The following is a 24,457-nucleotide window of genomic DNA, read 5'->3' on the forward strand; positions in this document are numbered from 1 at the left end:
TGGATTTCTTTTTATCTCCCTAAGGATACTGAAACCAGTTGTGCCTTTTTCCTGTGTTGCAATTGAAATGAGATAATTTAGTGCAGACAAGGGAATCAAACCTGGGACAATCTTGATCTGTATGGCTTAGCAAATTATAGATTTTAGGCCAAATACTAGATTTGATGATCAAATCCAGATGCTTTTTTAAATGAATGTTCCAGCATGTTCGCTAGCTGAATGGGTGACAGCTGAGTAAGTATTTTGCTATGTCTTGTGTCTGCATCAGCCATCTCTATGCAGTTCCAAAATGTAAAATACTGGAATGTTCTCATGCTAGATGTAGTGTCTGGTTATTGCATGATTGCCAGCCTTGTAAAGTTGTTATTTGATCTTGAGTAGTGCTGAGTTGAAACCAGTTTACTGATCAAAATGAAATTCCCACTTAAATGTCTTGCACTTGAGAAAATCTGTAGGTTTGGTGTTGAAGAAGGGAGAGCTTTTTTGATTGGAATCTAGTTGCTTATGTTTGTGGGATGCATTGAATGGCTGAGAACACTTAATAGTTCAGGACAATAAAATGAATAAAAACTTGAGCTCAAAAAAAGTCGTAACTACTTCAGAAGAGTTTGAGGTAAGGCATATTTTGTGTTGGATCCTCCATCAGAAGCATGTACCTATTTTTCTCTTTCAGTTGCTGATTGACCTGTTAATTTTCAGTGTTTTCTTTTTTAAATTTACTGCCATAACTTCTAGTGCAGAAGATGAAAATGATCTGAGGGAGGTCCCATTCATTGGCTTTATGCAATCTTCTGGATGGGTTGAATGACCAATTTCCCCCCCCAATTCTGTTTCATAACATTAAGGCTTAAATTATAGATACATGCTGCTGGTGAAAATAAATGAGGCAGACCTAATATTTGTGGTAAATGTTCAAATCCCATATTCCATCTAATAGCACCAGTTTGGTGTGACTTAAAGTACTAGAATAGTGGTTGTTTTTGAGACTAATTGCAAGTATATTTATGCTGGCACTTGCAAGTGCCTCACACCAGTGATACCTGAAGTAATGTATATAAAATAAAACCTTGTTAATGGTTTATCTTACCTTCAGGTCTATAATAAGGGTTAACTAGATTTTTCTGATCTTTCATTTCCTACTTTGTCTCATACAGTGCACAGATTTGTTCTTATCCGTGCTGTTGCTAGCTGTGATAAGTTTTTGAGTTGATTGTTTAGGCTGCCAGAAATGCAGATGGTAATTTAAAGTGCACCTTCTGATTTCAATTTAAAAAAAAATGCTTAATATCTAGAACCATAGAAGAAAGTATGGCACAGAATAAGGCCATTCAGCCCATCGTGTCTGCGCCAGCCGAATAAACTATCCACCCAAACTAATCCTACCTTCCAGCACCTGGTCCGTAGCCCTGCAGGTAACAGCACCTCAGGTACATGCCCAGGTACCTTTTAAAAGAATTGAGGGTCTCTGCCTCCACCACCATTCCTGGCAGCGAATTCCACACACGCACCATCCTCTGGGTGCAAACGTTTCCCTTCATGCCCCCTCTAATCCTTCTACCAGTCACCTTAAATCTGTGCCCCAGTAACTGACCTTCCCACCAGGAGAAACAGGTCCTTCCTGTCCACTCTATCTAGGCCCCTCATAATTTTGTACACCTCAATTAAGTCATCCCTCGGCCTCCTCAGTTCCAGGGCAAACAACCCTAGCCTATCCAATCTTCCCTCAGAGCTGCAAGCTTCAAGGCCTGGTATCATTCTTGTATATCTCCTCTGTACTCTCTCCAGAGCAATTATGTCCTTTCTGTAATGTGACCAGAACTGCACGCAATACTCCAGCTGTGGCCTAACCAATGCTCTATACAATACCAGCATCACATCTCTGCTTTTGTACTCTATTCCGTGGCCGATAAAGGAAAGCAATCCATATGCCCCCTTCACCACTCTATCTACCTGTCGTGCCACCTTCAGGGACCTGTGGACATGCACTCCAAGGTCTCTCATTTCTTCTACCCCTCTCAATATTCTCCCATTTATTGTATATTCCCTCGCTTTATTTGCCCTCCCCAAGTGCAATACCTCACACTTCTCTGGATTGAATTCCATTTGCCACTTTTCTGCCCACTCAACCAAACCATTGATATAATTCTGGAGTCCACGGCTTTCCTCCTCACTGTTAACTACTTGGCCAATTTTTGTGTCATCAACAAATTTCCCAATCAGACCACCCACATTTAAGTCCAAATCACTAATATATACCACAAACAGCAAGGGACCCAACACTGAGCCTTGTGGAACGCCATTGGAAACCACTTTCCGTTCACAAAAATATCCGTCAACTACTACCCTTTGTTTCCTGTCACTGAGCCAATTCTGGATCCAACCTGCCACCTTCCCCTGTATCCCATGGGCTTTCATCTTACTGACCAGTCTGCCATGTGGCATCTTGTCAAATGCCTTACTAAAATCCATGTAAACCACATCCACTGCACTACCCTCATCAGTCCTGCTTCTCACTTCCTCAAAAAAATCAATTAAGTTAGTAAGACATGACCTTCCCCTAACAAATCCATGTTGACTATCCCTGATTAATCCATGCCTTTGAGTGACTGTTTATCCTGTCCCTCAGAATAGATTCTATCAATTTACCCACTACTGAGGTCAGACTGACTGGCCTATAATTACCTGGCTTATGCCTCACACCCTTTTTAACAATGGTACAATGTTCGTAGACCTCCAATCATCTGGTACCTTGCCTGTATCTAGTGAGGATTTGAAGATGATCCTTAGCGCATCTGCTATTTCCTCCCTGCCTTCCTTAACAACCTGGGATGCAATCCATCCGGTCCTGGCGATTTATCCATTTTCGGGGATGTCAGACCCTCGAGCGCTTCCCCTCTCATTATGCTTATCGTATCTAATATTTCACACTCCTCTTTAACTACAATGTCTGCATCAACCCTCTCCTTTGTGAAGACAGAGACAAAAAATTCATTAAGAATCCTGCTCACATCTTCTGCATCCATGCATAAGTTCCCTGTGCATCTCTGATAGGCCCACCCCTTTCCTTATTTATCCTCTTGCTCTTAATGTACTGATAAAACATCTTTGGGTTTTCCTTGATTTTACCTGCCAATAATTTTTCATATCCTCTCTTTGCTTTTTTAATTTCCTTTTCGCTTCACCCTTGCACTTTCTATTCTCCTCTAGGCTTTCTAAAGTATTAAGATGTTTGTGATCGGCATAAGCTTTCTTTTTTTGCTTTAACTTGCCCTGTAAGCTTTTAGATAACCAGGGGGCTCTAGATTTGGCAGTACCACCCTTAATCTTTGTGGGGACATGCCTACACTGTGCCCCCAGTATCTCGCTCTTGAATTATTACCACTGGTTTGCCACTGATTTTTCTTCAAGTAGCTGTATCCAGTCCACTTTTGCCTTCCCTCAATTTAGAACCTTTACTTCTGTTTTATCTTTGCCCTTTTCCATGATTATGCTAAAACTAACTGTATTATGGTCACCTACTGTTACTTAATCCACTTCCCCAGATTCATTACCGAAGACTTCAATCTAGAATTGCGCCCCCTGTTGTTAGGCTTGATACGTGTTGGCTAAAAAAGTTCTCTTGAATGCTGTTCAAGAATTTTGTCCCCTCTGTGCCCTTCACACTGTTTGCATCCCAGTCGATATTGGGGTAGTTGAAATCCCCAATTATTGTCCTAAAGTTTTTGCACTCAGAAATCTGCCTACATATTTGTTTTACTCGTCTAATATCTGTTTTCTACATAGGGTTTGCAGAATACAACACATTGAATGTACCTGTACATGATAGAAGGCATCAGGTGAGTAACTGTGAAATGGCTGGTTGGAAATGTTTAGTAGTGACTTTAAGCTTCTGAAGACTGTTGTAGCTGTTCCACCAAAAATAAACTTTCAAATCTATGCGTTAGGAAATTACACAAATTTTGCTAAGTGCTAAACAATAGTACTTAGTTAAATTTTAGAAATCACGGGCTGGATTTTATTATAGTGGAGGGGGTCCTGCTGATAGGCTAAGGTAGGGTGGGGTGGGCAACCCCACTTCTGTGGTCTGCAGGACCCAGGGTCAGCAGCGCCACTAAGAATGGTGGCCACTGCTGGGACTGCACCTGGAAGAAGAGGGCCCCATCGATGAATGGCGCATTCACAACCAGGTAAGTGGGGTCTGAGCCAGTCAGGCAGGCCCCAGCAAGGTTTAGTGGGAGTGAGGGGGGGAGGTGGGTGGTGGTTGAGTTGTTGAGGGCAGATGGCATCATTCCTGTGAGGGTGGCCATTGCCACTGAGGGGGACTGTTCCATGGGCCAAAGAGTGCCTGAATAGGGTGCTCCCAAGCCCACTGGGAGACCACCAGGATTTGCCTCAAGTCTTCCCATGTGGTGGAGGGCCACCCCGCCGCTGGCAAAATGCCAGCTGTGGTGGGAAGAGACCCTTAACTGGCCATTTTAAGTGGCTGAATTGGCCTCTGGGCAGGAGGGCCATATGCCACCTTCCCATCCGCTGGCAATGTGGCATACTGATGGGTACTCCACCTGGCACCTTCCCTTGTCATTTTATGGGCCCCCATACCTTCCGGCCTGCCCCCAGAGGGCTGGCAAAATTCAACCCTATGTGTTTTGAAAGCTAAAAATATACTCCGTACTCTAAACAGCTTAGTCTACAGCTGACCCAATTCTATGTTTGATACAATTATGAATGCAGTCTGTGAATACTTTTGGTGGTGTGGAAAAATTGTGAAATTATCCTATTTTGCTAACTGAACCTTCACGATTACTTTTTAATGTGAATTTTACATTTTGTGAAACAACTTAAATGCTTGTGCTTGCGGCTTCTTCTGACCTCTTAGTTATCCAAGGTTCAATTCAAGATTTGATATGATTTAACATTTTAATTGCCTCCCATAATTGAATAACTTATTACTTTGCGGATCCAGTTTGGGCCTATGCTTCATCTGTTTGCATTCCTAATCCCACATCATTTTGTTTAGTAAAGTGCCCCCACCATTTTTGAGAAGAACAAAAATCACACCTCCGCTTTCTGTTTTTGAATCACAAAAGGGAATTCTGGAACAGTTTTTTTGCTCAGCGACAGAATTAGTTAATTATGATATTCTGTTTTAGTGACTGGGAGCCAGTGTCCAGTGGCGTACCACAGGGATCTGTGCTGGGTCCCCTTTTGTTTGTCATTTATATAAACGACCTAGATGACTATGTGGGGGGTAGGATCAGTAAGTTCGCGGATGACACAAAGATTGGCTGAGTGGTTAACAGTGAGGTTGAGTGTCTTGGGTTACAGGAAGATATAGATGGGATGGTCAAATGGGCAGAAAAGTGGCAGATGGAATTTAACCCTGAAAAGTGTGAGGTGATACACTTTGGAAGGAGTAATGTGACACGGAAGTATTCAATGAATGGCCTGACACTGGGAAGTTCCGAGGAACAAAGGGACCTTGGCGTGTTTGTCCATAGGTCTCTGAAGGCAGAAGGGCAGGTTAATAGGGTGGTGAAAAAGGCATATGGGACACTTGCCTTTATCAATCGAGGCATAGATTACAAAAGCAGGGAAGTCATATTGGAGTTGTATAGAACTTGGTAAGGCCACAGTTGGAGTACTGTGTGCAATTCTGGTCGCCACATTATAGGAAGGATGTGATTGCACTGGAGGGGGTGCAGAGGCAATGTTGCTTAGGATGGAACATTTAAGCTATGAAGAGAGGTTGGATAGGCTTGGGTTGTTCTCGCTGGAGCAGGGAAGACTGAGGGGTGACCTGATCGAGGTGTACAAGATTATGAGGGGCATGGACAGGGTGGATAGGGAGCAGCTGTTCCCCTTCATTGGAGGGTCAGTTACGAGGGGACACCAGTTTGAGGTGAGGGGCAGGAGGTTTAAGGGGGACTTGAGGAAGAACTTTTTTACCCAGAGGGTGGTGACGGTCTGGAATGCACTGCCTGGGAGGGTGGTAGAGGCGGGTTGCCTCACATCCTTTAAAAAGTACCTGGATGAGCACTTGGCACGTCATAACATTCAAGGCTATGGGCCAAGTGCTGGCAAATGGGATTAGGTAGACAGCTCAGGTGTCTTTTTAATGCATCGGTGCAGACTCGATGGGCCGAAGGGCCTCTTCTGCACTATTATTCTGTGATTCTGTCACAGCTCATTAAGTTCTCTTTTACTCTTTGTGAAAAATATTACTGTAAATGTGTGCTGATAACCTATAGTTGGCATTGTAGTGTGGTGGATTAGAACCAGTTCCACAACCCCTAATCAATGTGGCTTTGAACATGTTTCCTCTGTAGCTTAGCCAACAAAATATGCTTCAGTGGAATCAAATAAACAATACACCAGGCACCTAAAGATGAGGTTTAGCACAACAGTGTTGTGAACATAACTTGAGGAGAAATAACTGCACTTAATTGCATAAGTGACATGTGAAGAAGTTGTGAGGGCAGGCCATAAATAATTGAGTTATTTAAAGAGTTCTTTAAAGTTCTTTAAACTTCATACCCGTGTCACCCAAATTCTGACCCATTCATGTACTGTCATAACCAGGATCATCTGTACATTTTGGAACACCTCTCATATGTGGTACAGTGCCAAATTAATGACTTGGGTTGAACTATCTATATTTCTCAATAATCCTTGCAATGGGGGAAAGATACCTTTTGTAACAGCTGTACAGATTTCATGTGTAATCATTTTGGTAACTCCCATCACTGTTGGTGCGAGGCAGTAGATTCAAGAGGTTTGCCCAATTCTCTCTTGTGCAGCAGCACATCTTATAACTTGGCAACCAAAGATATTGCATCTGCATTGTTATGGAGATAATGCAATGCAGGAAACTATCACAGCATTGAAGATTTAAAGAGTGGCGTGCAGAGTAACTTTTTGTAAAGCATTTTTTGAATATCAAACTTCATTTCCTTTTTTTGTGTGTCATCACTGGCTGAGTTGGTAGCACTCTCACCTCTGTGCTAGAAGGTTGTGGGTTCAAGTCCTACTCCAGAGATTTGAACACAAATCTAGGCTGAAGCACCAGTGCAGTACTGAGGGAGTGCTGCACATTCGGAGGTGCTGTCTTTCAGATGAGAGGTTAAACAAAGGCTCCATCAGCTCTCCAAGTGGGCATAAAAGATCCGTGGCACTTTTTGAAGAAGAGCAGGGAAGTTATCCCCGGTGTCATGGCCAATATTTATCCTTCAATCAACGTCATTAAAAAAAAAATTAACTGATCTTTGTGGGAGCTTGCTGTGCACAAATTTGCTGCCTCATTTTCCTACATTACAAAAGTAACTACCCTTAAAATACTCCATTGGCTATCAGCGCTTTGGGATATCCTGAGGTCATGAAAGGCACTCTTTTCCCCCCCCCCCCCCCCCTTTCTCTAGCACAAAAATATCTGGCTTTTCTCATACTTTAGAGAACTGACCTTGTCTTGAATGAGGAAATCTGAAGCTTATTAGAGAATTCTACCTTGTGATATAAAAGGTTTGGGACTAAACTACAGGGCAGTAACCCAATTCAGTTGGCCTCAATAACACATGTTTTATAAGTATGTCGTGTATGAGTCTTGTTCCCTGGTACCTATTTTGGATGATGTTGCACATATGGCTTTCATTTTGTGCATTTTAAAATTGAAACTTCTGTTAGAACATAAATAGGAGTAGGAATAGATCATTTGGCCCTTGGAGCCTGCTTTGCCTTTCAACAGAGCGTAACTGATCATCTACCTCAACTCCACCTTCCCCCACCATATCCCTTAATTCCTTTGGTAACAAAGAATCTGTTGACCTCTGAATATACTCAAAACTGAGCATCCTCAGGAGTAGAGAATTCCAAAGGTTCACAACCCTTTTGAGTGAAGAAATTTCTCCTCATCTCAGTCTTTAAATGGCTAAACCCTTACTCTGAGACAGTGACAGTTCTAGATTCCCAGGGGAAATGTTTTTCTAAGTATTTACCCTGTCGAGCCCTTTAAGAATTTTATATGCTTCAACTAGATCACCTGTCATTCTTCTTCTAAACTCCAGGGAATAAAGGCTGAGCCTATTCAATCTCTCCTCAAAGGACAATCCCCTCATCCCCAGAACCAGTCTAGTGAACCTTTGTTGCACTCCCTCTAAGGCACGATGCCCTTCCTTGGCTAAGGAGACCAAAACTGCACACAGTACTTTAAATGTGACCTCGCCAATGTCCTGTATAATTGTATTAAGACACTTTTTTTTTTACTCTTCTACCCCAATCCTTTAGTAACAAAAGCTAACATGTCATTTGCCTTCCTAATTGCTTGCTGTTCCTGAATGTTAACTTTCAGTGATTCATGTACAAGGACACCCAGGTCCCTCTGAATGCTAACATTTCCCAGTCTCGCTATTCAAAAATATTCTTTTTTTATTTTTCCTACCAAAATGGATAACTTCACACTTACCCACATTGCATTACATCTGCCATGTTCTTGTCCACTCACCTAACCTGTCTGTATCCCTCTCTGGCCTCTTTGTGTCCTCCTCACCTCTTACTTTCCTGCCTAACTTTCTCATCAGCAAACTTGGATACGTTACATTCAGTGCTCTCCTCTATGTCATTAATATAGATTGTAAAGCTGAGGCTCAAGTATTGATCCTTGTGGTACCCCACTAGTTACAGCCTGCTAACCTGAAAATGTACCGCTTATTCCTACTGTTTTCTGTCCATTAACCAATCCTCAATCCATGTTAATATATTGCCCTTAATCCTATGAGTCCTAATTTTGTGCAATAACCTCTTGTGTGGCTCTTCCATTGAATGCTTTTTGAAAATCCAAATATGCTAAATCCTCTGGTTTTCCCCCTTATTCATCTTACTGGTGACATCCTCAAAAAAAACTCTTAATAGATTTGTCAAACATGATTTCTCTTTCTCTAAATCCGTGTTGAGACTGCTTAATTATATTAGGATTTTCTAAGTGCCCTGTTGCCACGTCCCTAATAGATTTCAGCATTTTACTTACAGTTAATAGGCCAGTTAGCCTATAGTTCCCGGTTTTTTCCTCTCCCTTCTTAAATAGCAGATTTATGTTTGCTATCTTCCACTCCTTAGGTATTGTTCTCGAATCTAAGGAATTTTGGAAAATCAAAACCAATGCATCCACTATCTCCAAAGCTAACCCCTTTTTAAAACTCTAGGGGAGTAAGTCATCAGGTCCAGGGGATTTGTCACCACTTGGTCCCATTGACTCCTCCAGTGCTATTTCTTTACTTATACTGATTTCTTATAAATTCCTCATTCTCACCAGTCCCTTGGTTCCCCATTATTTCTGGCAGTTTTTTTGTTTTCTACTGTGCATACAGATACAAAGTATTTGTTTAATGTCTCTGCCACTTCCTTATTTCTCGTTATAATTTCTCCTGTCTCAGCCTCTAATGGACCCACATTTACTTTCACTAATCTCTTCCTATTTACAATCTCTTTCTGTCTCTTGCTAGTCTACTCTCATATATTCTCTTTACTCCTTATATTTCTTGTACCTCCTCTACTGAATTCTAAAATCCTTCCAATCCTCAGGTTTATTAGTCTTTTTGGCAACATTATAAACCTCTTACTTTGATATACTATCTTTAACTTCTCTTGTCAACCACAGTCGGACCACTTTTCCTGGAGTTATTATTCTTTAGGGAATGTATATTTGTTGCAAATTATTTATCAGGTCTTTAAGTGCTAGCCATTGCTTGTCTACTGTCATATCTTTTAATGTAGTTTCCCAATCTACTTTAGCCAACTTGCCCCTCATACTAAATTATTTGCTTTGTTTAAGTCCGAAGCTATGGACTTAAATCTAATTAAATCACCTTCAATATTATGGCGACTCTTGTATAGAGGCCTCTTTACTACAAGCTTATTAATTAACCTTTTCTCATTGCACAATTGTAGATCCAAAATAACTTGTTCCCTAGTTTATTCCTCGACAATAACTGATCTAGAAAGCTATCTTGTTTACATTCCATAAGCCCGTCCTCCACACTATTACTGCAAATTTGGTTTGCCCAGTCTGTATGAAGATTCAAGTTCCCTATGGTTACTGTATTGCCCTTATTACATGTACCTACATGTCCTACACTACAACTACTGTTGAGCCTATAAACAACCCTAATCAATGTTTTCTGTTCCTTGCCTTTTCTTAACTCCACCCAAACTGATTCTTCTACTTGATTTTCTGAGCTGAGAGCCTTTCGCTCTACTGTCTTTATCCCATCCTTTATCCCTTATGGCTATCCCTCCTCCTTTTCCATTTTGCCTATCTCGTCTGAAAGTTAAGTACCTTGGAATATTTAGTTCCCAACCTTGGTCACTTTGCAACCATGTCTTTGTAACAGCTATTAGATTAAATCTATTGATTTCTATCTGTGCTATTAATTCATCTGATTCCCACATTCAGATATACCTTTGACTTTTTTTTCTAACTTTCCCTGATGTCACCTTAGTCACTATTGCCCTATTATCTTTGTTAATCTCACTGGCCTTCCTGACCCACTCTGCTTATTTTTGTCCGAAGCGCAGTTCTGCTCCAGCGCCTTGACATTTCCCCTGCTGCTTTTAAATTTACCCCCTCTTGAATCTTCCCATCCCCGTCCCCTTATTAGTTTAAAGCCCTGTCCATTGTTTTAATTATTCGATTCGCCAGAAGACTGATCCCACTCCTGTTTAAGAAGAGCCTGCCCCAATGCAATAGTGCTCTCTTTCCTCAGTACTGCTGCCAGTGGCCCATTAAACAAAACCCCTGCCTTTCTCTCCACTCCTTCAGCCATGCATTTAACTTTATTATCTGTTTATGCCAATTGGCGCAGGGCTCCGTTAACAATCCAAAGATTATTACTTCTGAAGTTCTTAATTTGAATCCTAACTCCCCAAACACTCTCAGCAGAACATCATTTCTATTTCTACCTGTGCCATTGGTTCCTACATGGACCACGACAACTGGATCCTTCCCCCTCCCACTCCAAGTTCTCATCTAGCCATGAGGAGATGTCTTTAACATCGGGCAGGCAACCCAATCTTTGGAACTCCCGGTCGCAGCTATCCTTCAACTATACTTACCCCTATCACTGCCACATTCCTTTTCACTCCCCTACACCATGGTGCTAGGGTCAGTTTGCCCATCCTTGTTCTCATCCACACAGGTAGTAAGTAGTTTGTACCTGCTGGTCAAAGGCTTGAGGCCCTTTTTATTGCAACATTTAAACCAGATTGATTTTGATCACTTCATCCAGAATTCCCATGCCTGCCTGTCACATCTTCCTGTCCCTGATCGTTGACCAATTCTAGAGTTCTACTTAAGCTAAGGGAGTGTGACTGCCTACTGGAACAAAGTGTCCAGGTAATTCCCCTTTTCCCCACCCACCGCCCCCCCCAACCCCCCCCCCCAACAAAACTCCTGATGTCCTGCAATGTCTGCAGCTCAGACACCAGCTCAACAACTCTGAGCCGAAGTTCCTAAAGCTGCAAATACTTAACGCAGATATGGTTGACTGGGATCGCATTGCTATCTACAAACTTCCACATGCTGTAGTTACGACATACCACCTGCCATGCCATGTCTATCCAATCTTATTTTTTAATTAGAACCATAGAAAAAGTACAGCACAGAAGGAGACCATTCAGCCCATCGTGTCTCTGCTGGCCAAATAAACTATCCACTCAAACTGATCCCACCTTCCAGCACCTGGTCCATAGCCCTGCAGGTAACAGCACCTCAGGTACATGTCCAGGTACCTTTTAAAAGAATTGAGGGTCTCTGCCTCTACCACCATTCCTGGCAGCGAATTCCAGACACCACCACCCTCTGGGTGCAAACGTTTCCCCTCATGTCCCCTCTAATCCTTCTATCAATCACTTTAAATCTGTGCCCTGGTAACTGACCTCCCTGCCAGGGGAAATGGTCCTTCCTGTCCACTCTATCTAGGCCCCTCATAATTTTGTACACCTCAATCAAGTCACCCCTCGGCCTCCTCAGTTCCAGGGGAAACAACCCTAGCCTATCCAATCTTTCCTCATAACTGCAACCTTCAAGCCCTGGCAACATTCTTGTAAATCTGCTCTGTGTTCTCCAGAGCAATTATGTCCTTTCTGTAATGTGGTGACCAGAACTGCACGCAATACTCCAGCTGTGGCCTAATCAATGCTCTATACAGTTCCAGCTCTATACAGTTCCGAAGAAGGGTCACTGACCCGAAACGTTAACTCTGCTTCTCTTTCCACAGATGCTGCCAGACCTGCTGAGTGATTCCAGCATTTCTTGTTTTTGTTCCAGCATCACATCCCTGCTTTTGTACTCTATTTTAATCTTTATTAATTTGTAAATTAGTTACAAACTAGATGAACCAAAGTTATGTAATAGCAAGTTCGTTTCCTAACAGACAAAAGAAAAACACTCATCAACTAAGCAGCACATCCTTTCCCACTTGTACCAAATTACTAACTTTTGCACTCTGTTTATGAAGCACTATTTCATGACCACTGTGTGCTCCACACACTCATTTGCTGGTTTCAAATGCAATATCAGTGCTTTGATGTTTGCATTTTTTAAAAAGTGGACTTTTCACCTTTAAGCAAAAATATCTGTACAGGTTAAATGTCTTTCCAAGATACTTCTCCATTCCTGGTGCCCAGTGTTAACATGAAGTATCCCTAGATCCGATGCAGTCAGGGGCCCCTAAAATTCAGCAGCACTTGTAGGTTATTTTCTGTGGGAGCATCCACCAAATTCTGTGGTTAGCAATTCTTCACACTGTCCCACATTTGGGGTACATCAAGTTTATATGTACGAATTGTTTGTTCTACTGAATGTAAAACACAATGAATATCTCGAGGCATTGCTGAAGAGACAAGCCACTTGAAACAAAAGACCAAAAATTTGAGGGGGAGAATACATCTCTTGTATAACTGGTATTGGTTATGAAGAAGCACGAAGAGATAATCTGAACAACAGGTCAGCAGGAAAGTGATGTATAGTCCTTTCATATTCTCGGCCTGTACAGACTCCGGTGAGCTTCAAGAGGAAGTAAGGGAGAAATGATGTCACGTTCAATTGTCCAGTTGGCTCAGTCGTCGTCTTCTAACTCCTAATCTAATCCCATCCACCTTTTTCTTTGTCCACCCCCCACCTCCCCCCCCCCCCCCCCCCCCCACACACCTTTAAACAAAATTCCTTTTAAAAACATCTCTGACCAAGAGATCATCATTCCTCATCTCTTCTTCCTGACTTGACATCTGAAAGAACAAAGAAGAAAGAAAATTACAGCACAGGAACAGGCCCTTCGGCTTGTACCTATTTTCAAAGCACTTTGACTTGTCTCTTGGATCAACAGTGCTATGTGAATCCCAATTGTATCAATAACTGATAGATCTATATATATATAGATTTTTTGCTGTAGATAATGAATTTAATGGTTAGCTTCAAATTGAAATTGCCTCATTCTTGAGATTCTTTCAAAGATTTTGTTCCAAAGCTGCAGCATTTTCTGCTACTTCAGTTGTCGGCCTGATTAGTTTGTGAAAAAAAATTTGTAAAATGTATTGTGCGTTTAAATGGGGTTAAATGGCTTATGGGATATGGTAGTATGGTGGTTATGTTACTGAACTAATCCACAGACCTGGGCGAATGATCTTTGTTCATGGGTTCAAATTCCACCATGGTAGCTGAGGAATTTAAAGCTAGTATCAGGAACAGTGACCACGAAACTAGCATATTGTTGTAAAAACCCATCTGGTTCGCTGCTGTCCTTAATGGAAGAAAATCTACTGTCTTTACTTGGTTGCACCTATGTGATTCCAGACCCACAGCAATGTGGCTGGCTCTTGACTGTCCTCTGAAATGGCCTAGCAGGCAACTCAGTTGTATTTAAGATTGCAGCTGATCACCACTTTCTCAAGAGCAATTCGGGATGGGCAATAAATGGCCAATGGCCTTGTCAGTGATGCTTAATACTGTAAATGAATTTTTTTTTAAACATTTTATCCAAATCAAGATTTTTTTTTTTTTACAGTTATCCGTGTCTGCTGGAAATTAATAGAACACTTATCTCAATAGTTTGATCATCCCCCATTTGAATCCAACAGATCAGGAAAGTCCATGAATTCAATCCCTGGTCTGTGACTGGTTAGCTGATGCCAGGTAGCTATTATTACTGATCCCTGCATAGTCACTCCTGCTGAAAGTGTGTGTGTATAACTCAGCTTCAAGTTTAGCTAGGATGCCCTCTGTAGTCGGATAACCATTAGCATTCGTTGCTGAGACTCAATTGTGGGTAAATAATTTTTTTTTTTGAACTGCTGAGGTAGTACTACATAAAACTAATTACCATGCTATATTTCACGCAAAGAATTGTTAACTTTCAGCTGAAAGCTCGTGATGTTAATGGACAGGCACTGGCTTTTCTTCAAGATTTGGTGGGAGCATTGCTAAATCTTCACACCTATACTGAGCAAAGAATTCAGATCTACCCAATTGACTCTGCAACAGATACTATATCTCCTTTGAACCAAAAGGTATGTTGCATTTCTTCTTAGAAAATTGCTGTTCCTAATAGCAGGATGAACAGCAACTTTAATGAAGTATACCCTTTATGTTACCAGTAAAAACTTCGGTCATGATGCAATCATTTAAGTTCCTTAAGTGTTTTGCATATATTTTATCGTTGGCTTATGTTTAGCTAACTAAGACATAACTGAGATTCTTGCAGCAGAGAGAATTATTCCAGAGTGCAACATTAGGAGGGGTTGTCAGCACAGATCCACTTATAAACAGGGATTAGTGAGAGAGCTAGGGAGTATCTAAAGAGGGAAAAACTTCATTTTTAAATAAAAAGGCAGAGGCTCTGAATACTGTGAAAATAAAACAGGAAATGCTGTTAATCTGAAAGAAGGGCAGAACATTCTTGTAATGCACAATAGATGAACAAACATCTTTGCAAAAGATAAATTGATGTTTTGCACGTACAGAAAAGTTATGGTTGTTAAAAAAAATTGTGTGGTTCACAAGTAGTCACAATGTCAGTTGGTGGTTCTAAATACAATCGCTTTATTCAGTATAAAAAGTAATTTACAAGCAGAGTATTATTGTCTGAGATGATACAATTGAACGTAGGCATACGTTCTTCCCATTGCACTAACTAAAAGTGTAAGATGCCTCTTATGCACTTTGCAAGCTGGCATTTTTTCCCTTTTCACCTGATTGGTTCTTTTACTGCAAGTTGCCTTATGATCTCTAGCCTAGTTCTTAGTATCTTGTCTATTCAGCGTGCATCAGCAACCTTCAACCATCACATGATCACAGCTGTTGTTGCATCATTCAGTCACAGTCTCGAACATTCTAATGCCAGGACTTCAAGTTTCAGCCACAAGAACTTGCTTAATAAATTGGTCAATTTTGGACATGCTAATTGTTGCTAGAATAATCTTTAATCTCTCGTGCGCTCGCTCTCTTAGGCTCTCTCATGCACACAATGGTCTTTAGTTGCCCCCTCAGTTAAAGTGGCATGTCTATCCTGATGGCAGCCACCTTCTACCACCCTGGCGATGCAATGGCAATAGATTTATTGACTAATTATAGCAATCTATCTCTGCCAATTAGTCTACAGCAGATCCACACTTGACAAGGGAAACTCCAATGGTGGAGAATTTTGAGAACCATGGGTCCAAAGTCTCCTGTTCCTCCCAAGCATACTACACTTGCCAAATGTCATGGCACAAATTACTCATGTATACTGCCGTAAATGCTGAAAGACTAGGAAAGAGCAGAATGGTGGTGTTAGCTCTGATGTCGATCTGGCACTAATGTGGCCAGTTGGTTTATTTCTGTGTTGAACTTTCCTTTATTCTAACTCTTTGATATAATTATAAAGGCTACACTTGTTTTGTGTTTTCTGTGAAGCACTAAATTATTTCAGAGCATTCTAGATAAAGTGATGCTACTTAATTTTATTGCATATCCAAATATACACCAAGTAATTTTTCTTTTCCTTTTATTTAGTTTTCTGAATACCTGCATGAAAATGCCTCTTATGTTCGTCCCCTAGAGGAAGGAATGTTGCACCTATTTGAGAGCGTCACTGAAGAAACTGTTACTACACTGGTAAGTTTTTACTAAAGTTAGTTTAAATACAGTTCTTTTTCTTTCAGTATTAATGTGGATGTATATACCAGTGAGAATCTGTCTTTCTCTTCTAGGAAACTACTGTGAAACTTAAACCATTTTCAGATGCCATTACTTCTTATGTTTGCTTCCTAAAGAAAATTCTACCATACCAATTGAAAAGGTAAATTCAGTTAATCTTTGCAACTTGTATACCACATGGTGAAATGCTTTTTTATACACTGATAATGCAGACACTCTATCTCCAGAGATTTGTTTCAAATTTTATACTCCAGACTTTCCAATGTGTTTTTTTTATTCATTCATGGGATGTAGGCGTCACCGGCCAGGCCAGCATTTATTGCCCATCCCTAATTGCCCCGAGAAGGTGGTGGTGAGCTGCCTTCTTGAACCGCTGCAGTCCATTTGGGGTAGGTACACCCACAGTGCTGTTAGGAAGGGAGTTCCAGGATTTTGACCCAGCGACAGTGAAGGAATGGCGATATAGTTCCAAGTCAGGATGGTGTGTGACTTGGAGGGGAACCTGCAGGTGGTAGTGTTCCCATGTGTTTGCTGCCCTTGTCCTTCGAGTTGGTAGAGGTCGCGGGTTTCGAAGGTGCTGTCTAAGGAGCCTTGGTGCATTGCTGCTGTGCATCTTGTAGATGGTACACACTGCTGCCACTGTGCGTCGGTGGTGGAGGGAGTGAATGTTTGTAGATGGGGTGCCAAACGGGCTGCTTTGTCCTGGATGGTGTCGAGTTTCTTGAGTGTTGTTGGAGCTGCATCCATCCAGGCAAGTGGAGAGTATTCCATCACACTCCTGACTTGTGCCTTGTAGATGGTGGACAGGCTTTGGGAGTCAGGAGGTGAGTTACTCGCCTCAGGATTCCTAGCCTGTGACCTGCTCTTGTAGCCACGGTATTTATATGGCTACTCCAGTTCAGTTTCTGGTCAATGGTAGCCCCTAGGATGTTGATAGTGGGGTATTCAGCGATGGTAATGCCGTTGAATTTCAAGGGGAGATGGTTAGATTCTCTCTTGTTGGAGATGGTCATTGCCTGGCACTTGTGTGTACACCAACCAGGTTTCTTAAACTGATAATTTTCTAGTTTGTTAATTATAAAACAAGACTTAACCAGTAACGAAGCAAACACACCGATTTAAAAAAAAAAAAAAAAATTTGCTCAATTGCACTCACGCATACACACTGGAAAAAAATTCACTCTGCAGAGGTCTGTAACGAAAAAAGACAAAAAAAAACTACTTTGGCCAAATACTTGCTAATTTTTGCCGGAAAAAGAAGATCTGGAAGGAAGTCAGTTGCCCCTTTTCTGGATTGGCATCGAGATGAGTCACTTGGTTCGTTTCAGAAGCAGTCCGTTCTGGAGATGTCGAGAATTATTCGAGTAGTCACCTGGCATCATGGTTTTTCTGCCAGCACACACTTGAATCGCAGGATTTTTTATTCCAGCTGCTTGGGAGCTGTGCGCCACTAGGGATTTTAAACTCTCCCACACTGGATCTCGGCAGGATTTCTTCAAAGAAGTAGAGAAGGAGGTGAGCTGGGTGGTTTCTTTTTCCTTAGCAGGGAAACACCAACTGTCTTCAAACAGTTCACACCACACCACAACTAAAACTGGAAACAATGTTTAAACCCCAAACAGAGATTCAGCCTCAAACAAAAACAAGAAATGCTGGAATCACTCAGCAGGTCTGGCAGCATCTGTGGAAAGAGAAGCAGAGTTAACGTTTCGGGTCAGTGACCCTTCTTCGGAGATTCAGCCTCCTGACCACCACAAACCTGGACATGTGGCTTCTCTAACTATTTTTCCCCAGGTCACCAAGGGCTCCACTGCCTACCGAGCCCAATCCACAGGTGGTTTCCAGCGCAAGTGGTCCTCAAACAACACCTTGTCTTGTTGGTGAACTTGATGTTAAAAAAAAACACATCCATGAAATCTTTTCAGATTTAACACAAGTTCTCAAAAAAAATTTTTAATGGAATAATTTTCAGAACACCTCCATCCTTGGAGGAATGAAATGCCATTGTTAATTGTGTTTCATTACGAAGATGAAAAATTATTAAAACACACATTTACACATTCATTCTCATTCACTCTTTACCTGTAGCTAATAAAGTCTTCCAAGCAAGGGACTGGTTAGGAGTCTGCCTTTGCCATTAGGGATTCACCTAACGTTTTTTAGTCCTTTTGAATTAGTTTGTGGACATGAGATTAACCTTTTTGTAGTCGATGCAAAATCTAGTTGATGCATCAGGTTTAGGCACTAATACCACTGGGGAACTCCAGCTGCTTTGACAGGGTTCAACTAAGTGGTTTTCCAACATGTATTGGACTTCTGCTTTCACCTGGGCCTGTTTCTTTGGACTTAAGCGATAGGGATGCTGTTTTATAGGAAAGGGTTCCTCTCTATCCACATCATGTGTGGCTAAGGTTGTACATCCTGGCTTTGAATCATAGAAAATAGGAGCAGGAGTAGGCCATTTGGCCCTTCGAGCCTGCACCGCCATTCAATATGATCATGGCTGATTGTCCAAACTCCGTACCCTGTTCCTGCTTTCTCCCTGTAACCCTTGATTTCTTTAGCCCTAAGAACGATATCTAACTCTTTCTTTCTTGAATATATTTAATGATTTGGCCTCAACTGCTTTCTGTGGTAGAGAATTCCACAGGTTCACCACTCTCTGGGTGAAGAAATCCCTCCTCATCTCAGCCCTAAATGGCTTACCCCTTATCCTTAGATTGTGACCTCTCGTCCTGGACTCCCCCGCCATCGGGAACATCCTTCCTGCATCTAGTCTGTCCAGTCCTGTTAGAATTTTATACATTTCTGAGATCCCCTCTTATTATTCTAAACTCTAGCGATTACAAGCCTAATCGACCCAATCTCTCCTCATACGTCGGTCCTGCCATCCCAGGAATCAGTCTGGTGAACCTTCGCTGCACTCCCTCCATAGCAAGAACATCCTTCCTCCGATAAGGAGACCAAAACTGCACACAATACTCCAGATATGGCTTACCCCTACAGACTTCTTTAAATGCTGTGAGTAGCCTTGTTGGGTCTTCTCGTTCTGCATTTAAATATGAAAGCATAGTGTCCAATCTCCCTAACAATTCAGTATTAGCCAACAGGATAGTAGGAGGTTCAATTTGGGAATAGTCTAAACCTCCGTCTGCCTCATCCTCACTATCCCTTTCATCCTTCACTGTCCCTATTAGTTGACATACCTGTTCTTGCTCATCTTCCTCCTGTCGATATTGTTTCATCATATTGATATGACAGCTGATTCTTTTTCCGGCGATCTGGGGTGTCAATCACATAACTTACTTTACCAATTCTTTTGACCACTTTATATGGACCACTGAACTGTGCTTTCAATGGTTCACCCTGTAAAGGCAATAATGCTAACACCTCATCCCCTGGTTGAAATGGTCGGCTCTTGGCATGCTTGTCTGCCCATTCCTTGGTTGTTTGGGAAGCTTTCAGGTGTTCTTGAGTCACTTTGCAGGCTCTCGTGAGCTGTTCCCATAACACAGATAAATAATCTAACACAGAAGATTCTGTTCTTAAAAACTTTTCTTAAATTAATTTTAGAAGACCTCTTATCTCATGTCCATAAACTAAACTAATTCAAAAGACTAAAACCGGTAGACTCATTAGGTGAATCCCTAATGGCAAACAAAAGAAATACTAGTCCTTTATCCTGATCAAGGGGATATTCATCACAGTATGACCTGATCATCGTTTTGAGGGTCTAATGGTTCCGTTCTAAAGCCTTTTGTGTCTCTGGGTGGTAGGCTGAAGACTTTAACTGTATTATACCCAAATTGTCCATAACTTCCTGGAAAACTTTGGACATAAAATTGGAACGTTGATCCAACTGAATCTCAATTGGTAAACCATGTCTCGTGAAAACCAGGTTAATTTCTCTCCCACTACCTTAGCAGAAATTGTTCTCAAGGGAATGGCCTCTGGGAGCCAAGTAGCCATATCCATGATGGTGAGTATATATTGGTGTCCCGCTTTTGTTTCCGGTATAGGTCCTACACCGTCTACCAACACTCTACTAATTCGTTCCCCAAAAACTGGTACAGGGATTAGAAGTACTGGTTTTATGGTAGGTTGCGGTTTTCCCACAGTCAGACAAGTATGGCACATTTTACAAAACTGCACCACGTCCCTGGAAAGACCTGGCCAGTAAAAAGGTCAGCCTATGTGTGACTGGGTCTTCTGGATCCCCACATGTCCCGCAGAACTGTGAGGAGGTCTCCACTTACTCATCAGAATCCCATTTTTAATATAGTAGCCTTCCATAACTCCCTTTGTTTCAACTTCAGTTAGAGCCGATTGTGCCACTTTATTTGACTCCGGATCGGCTTTCTGAGCATTGATCAGAGAAGACGTATTAAACATTTCCTTCGGATTATCCAAATCCCCAAAGAAAGTTTCAGATATTCAGCTATCTGTCTGTGATGCTACTTTTACCTCTGACAATGAAACTTGTTTAGCCATTGTTCAGGTTACTACACATTAAGGAAAAATTCCTGGAACCTTTTCCTGCAACTGTTCTGTCTCTTTAACTTCACTTGGTTTTTCCGTGGCTATTGGAGAAGCTACTACCTTTTGCTCTGGCCAAATCATTCCCCAGGGGTAGGTCAACTCCATCTACAAGCGAACTATGGACAACGCCTACAGATACTGTTCCAGCCATTGTCACACTCCAGGTCTACCCGATACAAAGGTATGGGTATATACTCTCCGCCGATACCATTCACTAAAATCTTGGCATTCAATGTGCGCTCTGGTGGAAAAGTTATGCCTTTCCTCAGCAAAAGAGTTTGGGTGGCTCCTATATCCCCAAGTAGGTTTACCTACCTCACTTGAGAGATAAGGAGTTACTTTTCCTTTTGACAATAATACCCTATAACTCTCAGGAATCTTGTTCACGTCCCCCGCACTCGGTGGTTTCTGTACTTGGCCTTACAGCTGCAGTCAGAGCTACAGCCTGATCTGTTGTACTCCCAGTCAGGGCCCCCTTTTCTGCATTGGCTTTGTGCACCCCAATAAGTCCCATGGATTTACCCTGTAATTTCCAGCATTCTGCATGAGGCAATGGTAACACTTGAGCTTTCGGGCCTCCCTTCCACCCTCAGCACCTTCCTTTCTGGCCTGAGGAAGAGATTCTGGGGCATTCCCAGCTGTCCCTTCTTGTCCCTGGCTATTAGCCTTCCTTTCACCCTCCCACCTTCTATCCTTCTCCAGTTTATGGGAGTGATGGACAAAGGATTTGGGCTTGTAAACAACTCTTAATTATCGATTTCCACTGCCTGTCTAGCTGTTGAAACCTTCTGATTCTCTATATGGGTTCTTACTAACGGAGGGAATGAACTTTTAAATTCTTCCAGTAGAATTATTTCTCTAAGGTTCTTATACGTGGCCTCTAACCTTTAGTGCCCACATCCAACGATCAAAATTAAGTTGCTTTGCCCTCTCAAATTCTATAAAAGTCTGCCCAGCCAATCTCTGGAGGTTCCAAAATTACTGCCGGTACGCTTCAGGGACCAATTCATAAGCAGTGCAAATATCCTTTTTTGCCATCTCATAATCTGCAGAAGCCTCCTCAGAAAGCATGGCATAAACTTCATGAGCTCTGCCCATCAATTTGCTTTGCATGAGCAATGTCCACCTTTCCTTTGTCAACTTCATCTGTCTAGTTATCTTTTCAAAAGAAATGAAAAATGCCTATACATCCCTTTCCTCAAACTTCGGGAGGGCTTGTACAAATTTAAACAACTCTCCACTGGGTCCTGGGCTGGAGTCTGATCTTTCCTCACCAGAATTTTCCCTGGAGTCGAGGCCACCCCTTTGTCTTAGTTTCAGCTTTTTAAATTCAAATTCCCTTCCTTTTTCTTTCTCTTTCCTGCTGCTCTGCTTGCTCCCTTTTGCAATTGTAGGTCAAGTGTTTTTGTTTCCAATTGCAACTGAATTTTAGCTAATTCAACTGAACTATTATCTGGTTTGCTGCCACCTTCCAGTTTCAAATGGTGTGCTATTACTACAATTATGTCTGCTTTCTTAGCCCCTGGATTTAACAGTAACACCAACAGTTCTGCCAATTCCTCAGCCTAGCCTTCGTTAAGTTTCTCAAATCACTCAGGGATACATCCTCCTTCCCCAGAAAGATCATAGCAACTGACAAACACATTCTGGTAGTGTAACTTTAATGCACAAGAAACCTGTTTTTTTTTTTTTAACTTCCTCTTTTCAATTGGTATCATCCCACTTACAGTTGCACGTCGTCTGATTTCGGTACCCCAGGCGACGAACCCCCAGTTAGACGTTACGACAGAGGCGGAAGGAGTGCACTGTCTTTTCTAGTTCCACTTCTCCACAGGTCACAACATCTATTTAAATGTTTACTCCGTTACTGATACAGCCAATCAATACTTCATTTTTTTATCCCAGAATAAAATACACCAACCAGGTTTCTTTTACAAGCAACAAAATTATCAGTTTATTATAAAACAAGACTTGACCAGTAACGAAGCAAAGCATTAACACGATTTTTTTTTTAAATATGAAAGTTCCCTTTTTAAAAAAAAAATTCCCCAATTACACTTGCTCTCGCACACACTGGGAAAAGTAGAGAAATTCACTCTGCAGAGGTCTGTTACAAAAAAGACAAAAAAAAAAACTGCTTTGGCCAAATATTTGCTAATGCTTGGTGAAAGAAGATATGTAAGGAAGTCAGTTGTCCCTTTTTTTTTGGTCTGGCATCCGGGTATGCGGAGATGAGTCCCTGGGTATGTTTCAGGAGCAATCTGTTCTGGAGATGTCGAGAACTATTCTAGTAGGCTTTCTGGGAAAAATGTGACATCAAGGTTTTTCCACCAGCGCACACTTGAATCACAGGTTTTTTTATTCCAGCTCCTCGGAACTCTCCCACACTGGATCTCGGCAGGATTTCTTCAAAGAGTTAAAGAAGGTGGTGAGCTGGGTGGTTTCATTTTTCCTTGGCAGGAAAACACCTACTGTCTTCAAACAGTTCACACCACAATGTTCAAACCCCAAATAGAGAGTCGACCTCCTGATCTCCACAAACCTTGACGTGGCTTCTCTGTAACTATTTTTCCCCCAGTCACCAAGGGCTCCGTTGCCTACTGAGCCCAACCCACAGGTGGTTTCCAGCACAGGTGGCCCTCAAACAACATCTTGTCCTGTCGGTGAACTTGGTTTAAAAAAAACCTAATCCATGGAATCTTTTCAGTTTTAACGCAAGTCCTCAAAAAAAAAAATGTAGAAAAATGGAAGCATTTTCGTAACAATATACTGGTCACTGACTGTTGGTTTAAACTTACCATTGTCATAATCACATCAATAATGCAATAGCTGCAACAAATTGGATATAATATATCTAAGTTTAGACTGTTTTAAAACAGAAGTTCTGAACCCCAAACTTTTTCTCCTCTCACCGACCCCCACGACACTAGCATTCGACGCTTGGTTGTGATATCAATGTGGGAGTTCCAAAAAAGTAGTTACATTTAATCTCAGTATGTTCCTTTTAAGTAAAGGCTGATGTACAACACATCACAAATGCACTGAACACTAACTGGGGACCATGTCACTTTTTTTTTCTATTTTCCGAAGTATATTTGATAAATGGTAAACTCTGCTTTGTGGATTTACTTTTGAAAATAAGAATGTTCAGAATTACCCATTTACCTGCTTTGTACATCGATAGTGTGCAATTGTAGTCTATGTAAATTATAAACATTTCATGTGATTTTTCACCAAGGCGGGTGAATAAGTAAATTAGATTGAAGTTTGTTTTGAGAAGGGGAATTATTTGAGCATCTATAGACCAGTTAGCCTAGCATCGGTCATTGGGAAAAATGTTAGAATTCATTATTAAGGAAATAGTAGCAGGACACTCAGAAAATCATAATGCAATCGGGCAGCGTCAACATGGTTTTAAGAAAGGCTGAGTTACCATGGTTTTATGAAGAGGAAATAGTGTTTAACGCATTATTTAGAATTCTTTGAGGATGTAACAAGCTGTGTGGATAAAAGGGAACCAGTAGATGTGGTGTATTTGGAGTTCCAAAAGGTATTCGATAAGGTGCCATATAAAAGTTTACTACACAAGATAAGAGCTCATGGTGTCAGGGGTAATATATTAGCATGGATAGCAGATTGGCTAACTAACAGGAAGCAGAGAGTCATGATAAATGGTGCATTTTCAGGTTGGCATACTGTAACTAATGGATTGCCACAGGGATCAGTGCTGGGGCCTCAACT

The 24,457-nt window shown here is 41.6% G+C and overlaps 1 protein-coding gene across 5 annotated transcripts in view; it reads left to right on the top strand.

The window, feature by feature from the left end:
* Positions 1-24,457, top strand: part of ppp1r21 (protein phosphatase 1, regulatory subunit 21) — a 93,988-nt gene that overhangs the window by 37,919 nt on the left and 31,612 nt on the right. For all 5 annotated transcript variants that reach the window (XM_068045241.1, XM_068045242.1, XM_068045245.1 and 2 more), the window contains 4 exons: positions 3,784-3,836; positions 14,401-14,550; positions 16,034-16,135; positions 16,231-16,319. In XM_068045241.1, coding sequence (XP_067901342.1) covers positions 3,784-3,836; positions 14,401-14,550; positions 16,034-16,135; positions 16,231-16,319 — 394 coding nt within the window. The remainder of the gene's footprint in view (positions 1-3,783; positions 3,837-14,400; positions 14,551-16,033; positions 16,136-16,230; positions 16,320-24,457) is intronic.

Source organism: Heterodontus francisci, chromosome 13 (assembly GCF_036365525.1).
Source record: "Heterodontus francisci isolate sHetFra1 chromosome 13, sHetFra1.hap1, whole genome shotgun sequence".
In the NCBI taxonomy this organism is placed as follows: domain Eukaryota; kingdom Metazoa; phylum Chordata; class Chondrichthyes; order Heterodontiformes; family Heterodontidae; genus Heterodontus; species Heterodontus francisci.